The sequence below is a fragment of the Coffea eugenioides genome, chromosome 2 (assembly GCF_003713205.1).
Source record: "Coffea eugenioides isolate CCC68of chromosome 2, Ceug_1.0, whole genome shotgun sequence".
Lineage (NCBI taxonomy): Eukaryota > Viridiplantae > Streptophyta > Magnoliopsida > Gentianales > Rubiaceae > Coffea > Coffea eugenioides.
This window is the reverse complement of record NC_040036.1, coordinates 36,288,368-36,295,272: the sequence shown is the minus strand read 5'-3', so window position 1 is coordinate 36,295,272 and position 6,905 is coordinate 36,288,368. Positions and strand designations below refer to the sequence as shown.

At 38.7% G+C, this 6,905-nt stretch overlaps 1 protein-coding gene across 1 annotated transcript; it reads right to left on the bottom strand.

Annotated features, from left to right (window-relative positions):
* Positions 1 to 4,687: 4,687 nt before the first annotated feature.
* LOC113759614 lies at positions 4,688 to 6,022 on the bottom strand. Its single transcript, XM_027302196.1, has 2 exons — positions 5,114 to 6,022; positions 4,688 to 5,002 (listed from the first exon to the last, which is right to left on the bottom strand). The coding sequence occupies exons 1-2, from the start codon at positions 6,020 to 6,022 to the stop codon at positions 4,688 to 4,690; spliced, it is 1,224 nt and encodes a 407-aa protein (XP_027157997.1).
* Between the last annotated feature and the right edge of the window lie 883 nt (positions 6,023 to 6,905).

Sequence of the window (6,905 nt, the reverse complement as noted above, 5' to 3'; positions counted from 1 at the left end):
TTATGTTTTTTATTGGAATCTTGGTTGTAATTATTTAGTCAACTTTTAATGGTTGTATTTTGGAACTTGATGTATCTTTTGAGAACCTGATGTAAGATTTGGATATTCGGTTAGGGAAGCGACTTTTCTTTATTTAAACTTGTATTAATTTGGTATGTATCGTTAAGCTTGAATTGAATTGATTTGAGTCCTGACGAGAGTTAGGCAGGCATCTCGCGGATACCCTTGAGTTCGCCCTTGGGAGAAGTGGGGGCGTCACAGTTTCGCCAAACCTTGATCGAATATCTTCCCGCGATGACACTCCGTTAACCGGGTCGATATTTTAAATTCGTAGTACTCCACTTACTTCACAGTTCCGTCCACCATACACGGCGCCAGGCCCGAACTGCTATAAAGGCACTACTACACGAGTAGGCTAAGCAAGATCTCTCAAATAGATCAAGCTTTCAGTTATCTCATGGCTCACCAAGGTTTCCGACCAAGCCCGTGCCGGGTCTAGTCGAAGATCGGCTGATGAGTTTGGACGTCCCCTAGTTCAGTTGTATATCGAGGAGATTCACTCCAACGATATGTATACAGTTCAGTTATAAGTCGAGGAGATTCACTCCAATAACATATGCAGTCATAGCATATAATTCAGTTCAGGTAATTCAATTCAATTTAGGCAATTTAATTTCAATTCATTTAAATGAGAACGAGTGCGATAAAGTACACACTCGACTCAGCAGTTATCAATTATTCAGTCCATAAGGAGCAATTCACATAATTGCAACAAAACATGCACTTGACACTCACCAATCAAAAACAAGGAAGTAGTGCTCCAATGAGGGTTTAGGTGTCCACTGTGAAATCCTCTTGAAGGTCTCTTTGAGTGCCTGAACAAATAATAATTAACTATCACACACTATCACTTATGAATTCCTAGTTAACAATGGAGATCGTACACTTGTACAATCTAAGAAAATTTCATGAATGAGAGTCTTAATTACTCATAAATGGAGGCTCAAAAGTGGAGTTTAATAATGCAAGAAAAAACTGTTTTCTTTCAAGAAATCAAGTCTAAAACGGTCATTCAATATCGAAGGGTAGTGAAGAGTTTCTAAAAACTCAAATCCCATCAAGTTAAAAAATTTCAGTTTTAAGGAGTAATTTTTGAAAAATCATATCTTACACTCTGTAGGTCCAAAATTGAAAAACTTGGCACCGTTAGAAAATAGTTTCAAAGTACTAAAAGTTCCTAAAAAACACTTTTCTAAGATTCTAAATGAATGACACTCAAATTTCGGCTTAAAGGGGCTGACTTAGACTCTCACGGCAGTTTCAGTCTTAGTTTTCGGTAAATTTTGAAAATTTGGCAAAATTTACAGAAAGTGAACTAGCCTCTAAAATTTTTGCCTCAATTAGAATTCCAGTCAAGGTTTAAAACACAATAAGCGGAACTAAAAATCGGAGTTTCGAGCGTCAAGATATAGCAGCTCAAAGTTGGTTAAAATTAAGGACTGTTCGGTCCATTTTCCAGATTTGAAAGAACAACTTCGGTATCTTGTTTGTATATCAAAACAGTCTTGGAATGACACCAAAATTGGTACAATTCAACATCCATAGGAGGGCTACTCCTCCATCAAATTTCATTTGAAAATTCGGACGGGAAGGTAGTTAACAAAAGTACCAAAGTTCAAGAAAGTTCCAAGGCAAATCTGCCTTCTCGCTTTCTTTTTCTTTTTCAAACACTTTGCCCAAAGAAATCAACTCCCAACTGACTCATTTGTGAAACAAAGGTCTAAAAAATATCCAATATACATTTGGTAGGTGATTGACCTCAGAATTTTCAAAACAACAAGTCCCAAGTCAAGCTAGGCCATTCGGCTAGCCAAAATTAGGGTTTTTCAGATTTGGTACAGTTTGAGAATTGGACTATATCTCACTCAATACAACTTGGAATTGAGAATGGTCAGTGGAGTTAGAAACTAGATTCAAAAGGCTATAATTCATCAGAAAAAGTCATTTTGAAATTCAGTTTGCAAACAACAGAAACTAGAGCCACAAGTTGTAACTTCTAGTTTCCTCTCGGTTGGACTGACAGAACAGGGCAGCCGAATTTGATCAGTCACCACAGATGACTCGGTTTGAATTAGAAGGTCCATATACACCGTTAGAAAACTACGGATGTCTAGTTTCAAATGCCGCAAACAAAATTTGATTTCAACATTTGAGCAGAGAGTTATGAACGTTCAAAGTTGCTCTGTCCAGCACACCTGGACAGCGTTTTTCCAGATTTGAAGATTTTCAAAATTCCAACTTTTACCCAACCAAATCAAATGATTTTTGGTGGAAACTTTCCACACATCCTATACAACATATCTACATCAGATTCAAAGTCATTTGATCACCAAAAATTCGAACCAAGTGCACGGAAATAACAGGGCAGAATTCAGCCTCTTCCTATGCAACTTTCCTTCGGTTTTCTTTTCACTCTTCTAACTTATATCCATCTGTTGAATACATAATTAACACCAACAATACTCATAATCACCATATCAATCCAAATCCATTATGGGATTTCATAGAGTCCACTCCAACATTTAAACTCAACCCACAACAATAACCATGAAGCTACAAGCTTCCTAGCAAAATTTAACCAACTAGAACTAAGATTAAGTGACCGGATGATTACCTTCTACTCCTTGGTGTAAAATCAGAAATTTTTGTCCCAAAACTCCTAAGAAAAACCGACAAGAATGAGGTCCTCCACCAAGGATAAGTGAATCTCCAAGTGTTTGCGAGTTTGTGTGTGAAATTTGGAGTGAAATGGAAGCCCAAAGTGAAATAAAATGAAGAGAGCTTCTCTTCTTCTTCCCTTGGAAGCTTTGGCCAAACAAGAATGAGAGGAGAGAGAGACTGTTCTGATTTCTAAAGCTTCTTGGAGAAGCTTGGTGGTTGGTGGTTCAAATTTGAGCAAAAGTCAACTTTAAATAGTGCGCGCACACGCGCGTTTCGTGTCCGTTTTCTCTCGGGTTCGTTTCAGTTGTGCACTAAACCTCCAAATGTAATCCTTTTAACACTATTATTATTCACTCTTAGTAGTCTAAAATAAATTTCTAAAGTTTTTCAATTAGTCACGTGCGTGAAAACGCGAACTTCCGACTCGCGCGCGATAAAGTGAAATTTCTAAGAAATTCTCGTAACAATAATATAACTAACTAATACTAGGATAATTAAACATAAAAATACTTATTTTAAGTCTAACGCATGAGTTCTCAAATCTCCAAGGTCACTGTACTCTCAAATCGAATATTGCCTCCAAACGCGTATTCGCTAAATTTCACTAAACAGCTTCCGAAAATTAAATTTATTAATGGGACATTTTAAAAATATATGCAAGTCATAGTTCCATGTAAATGGTTCTAAAAGGGTTGAAATAAATTATTCGGAGAAAACGGGTAAATAAATATTTAAATAAGTTAGTAATACGAGTTTAAAATAAGTAAATTTTTTGGGTCCTCACATTGTGTGTTTTATTTGGTTGAAATTATTGAGTAAAATTACTATCATTTGTGAAAATTTATGATCAATTGAATTTACCCCCTATTAGGTTGTTTTTAGGTCTTATATTTAGATTAGATATTTTTTGAGTGTTCATAGAGTAGCTTATTGTAATTTTTTTTGGAATATCTTTGGATGGTGTATTTTCAGAATAATTTTAAAATTCTTAGGATATTTTTTAAAACTGCTACCTTTCCCTCCCTTATTGCCTGGCATCTTGGCCAATCACCACTTTGCACCTTTCCCCTTTCCCGCTACCCTACTTTCTTGTCACCTTTTCCCGACCCCTTAACCCTTTCTTTCCACCCTCTTAGTCCTCCCCACACCTAACTCATTGCTTCATCACCTAACTCTGCTTCCTCTCTATCTCCCTTCCCCTACCACTCTCTAACTCCCTCCTCCCATTGCCTTTTACCTTTCTCATCCTTCCTCTCCTTATCCCACACTTCCTTCTCCTTCCCTAATACCTCTTCCCATATCCCTTCTCATTTTCCCTCCCAAGCTGCTAGCCCTTCTTCCCTTCTACATTTTCTTCCACCCCGTGGCTTAATTCTCTTTTCCCCCATGATTTGGTGCAATACTAGGCTTACTCACTCAAATCACTAGATCTAATTGCCTCTAGACATAAATCTGGACAACCATATTATGGGAGAAAGTAAGAGTAGAGCAGCATTATTGGGAGAAAATAAGAAATAGGAAGGAAGGATAGGGAGGAGGGAAAGGAAGGGGTATGAGAAAGGAGAGAGATTGGTTGGATAGTGGTGGAAGGTTAAGAGGAGAAAGGGAAGAAGGAAGAGTGAGAGGCTAGTAGGTGACTGGTGATGGAGAGAGAAGGGTTGATAATTTTGTTGAATAGTAGTATGTTTTTTGAGTTATTTTTTACTTGTAGGGTTGTTATTATAGATTTTGTATATAAAAAAAAATTTGTGTTTTGACAAATAAACAGTCCAAATCATAGTTATTAAACTCCGCTTGGATTAGCAGTTCAACTTGTTGACTCAGTGAACCAGCCATCTAAGTAGGTTTTTTTTTTGTTTGGCTAAACCCCGTTCATAGGGTAGGGATGCCAACCCCTCGTTTATTAAGGAAATAAAACAAGTACAATGATATTGAGAGGGCCAAACTTGACCGTAATGCACAAAAGCTAAATGTTGTCAACTATAGTCCTTACAAATGGAACACTTCGAGCATCCAATACCATAGCACCTGTAACAGCTGGCGGAAGATCTAATATAGTCTCAAAGATCCTATCTGATCGCAAATAAAGCACAGCTAATCTATCCGCAACTGAATTAGCCTCGCGAAAGATATGCACCACTGATGTTGAGAAATACATTAATAACCTCCGTATCTTCTTTAACACCGTACATAAAGGCCATTTAGCTACTTCTCTTGACAAGAGCAGACTAACGAGCACCCGAGAATCCACCTCAACCTGCGAAGGTTGAACCCCTCTCTCCTTACACAATTGTAGACCATACAATAACGAATAAGCTTCTACCCAAAGTACATCACACTCACCAAACTCTTTGTAGCAAGTAAAAATCAATTTTCATTCATTAGTCCTGACCAAACTTCCCCCAGAGGCACGTTCCTGACAAACACTCGCATCCGAGTTAAGTTTGACGTGTCCCAATGGAGGCTTCCCCCAAGCGATCGCAACATGTTGAACCTTCTTGGCTAACATAGTAGCAAACTGAAATAACACATAGTCCCTATCCCCTTTAAAATGTTGTGCTTTCAACATCCTCAAAGTGCCCAATAGCTCCATAAACTGGTCCACCTGACGGATAACCCTCCCTGACTCACAAGGAACACCCCTAAACTGAGTATCATTCCTTTCTAACCATAGACACCAGCAAATAACTATTGGAAAAAATACTCTTATATGATTTTTAGAGGCCAAAGGAGTTGAGTGTAGCCATGTTAAGAAGACTGAGGACAAACTCCCACAGCCATCCATGCTCACCCCAAATTTATTAGCAAAATGAGACCAAACCTCCACTATTACCGGCCCAGACAAAAAAAGATGTAGCACCGTCTCTTCTGCATTGCAACAACAATAGCATTTTGATGGAAGACAAACTCCACGTCTCTGAAGATTAGCATCAACTAGAAGATAATTTCGAATTGCTCTCCAAGCAAGAAATGATAGTTTCAACGGTAAAGTAGAAGACCATAATAATGAGTCGACCACTGAAACATTCCTCCGGTGTCGTATGCACTCCCATATAGATGTAATAGTGAAAGAACCCGAATTAGAAGAAAGCCATACGAACTCATCTTTTACCGAACTATGGAAGTATACTTCCTCAATTGCTCGAACCACATGATTTGGCACCCATCGCAACAGTTTATCCTCATTCCAAGCATCCCCTTCATAAAATTCAGCTACCAAAAAATGTGTCAGCTGTTCCATTCCCAAGTACATAGCCAACGGTTCGTCAAATAACCATCTATCCCACCAGAAATCCACCATCCCCTCATCCAACACCCATCATATATTCCTCTCTGCCAGCTCTCGAACCTCTTCTAGCCTACGCCAAATAGCTGACGGATGAGTCTAGGACACTAGTGCCAGATGTTGACTTCTAACATACTTTTCATGCATAAAGGACACCCAAAAAGAATTATTGCAATGTAGTCTCCACCATAGCTTACATGCAAACGCTTTCGCCATATCCCCAAAGAAACAAAATCCTAGACCCCCTTCCTCTCTTGGAAAACATAACTTGTCCTAAGTAGTCCAATGATTCTTCAATTCTCCAACCCTTGATCCCACAAGAAGCCATTACACAACTTACCCAACTTAACCAAGACAGACTGAGGTGGGTTCAACACCTGTAACAAATACATTGGAATAAACGCTAACACATGGCACAACAAGATCAATTTTCCCCCCATGGACAACATTTTTGTGCTCCAATGTAGTAACTTACTGCGCATCTTTGCCAATAACCCATCAAATAGTACCCCTCTCGGTCGACCTCGATATATTGGAGCTCCCAGATAAGTAAATGGAAATGCTTGGAATCGAAATCCCAACATCGATGAAACCAACTGTCGCTGTTCCTCTGTGGCATGTGAGGAAATAAAAAAGGTGCTCTTGTGAACATTCACCTTTTAACCCGAATATGCCTGGTATGTTTTGAAGAATTCTTTGATCGTTGCTAAACACTCCAGAGAAGCCCGAGTAAAGACCATAATATCATCAGTAGAGGTGGCAATTTGTGCCAAATCCCAATGGGTTACCCATGCCCATGGGGACTTTGGGCGGGTTGGGTACTGGAATTTGATATTGGGTTTAAAATTAGACAAATCCCAATTATACCCATTAATTGATGGAAAATTTTGGAAAATAC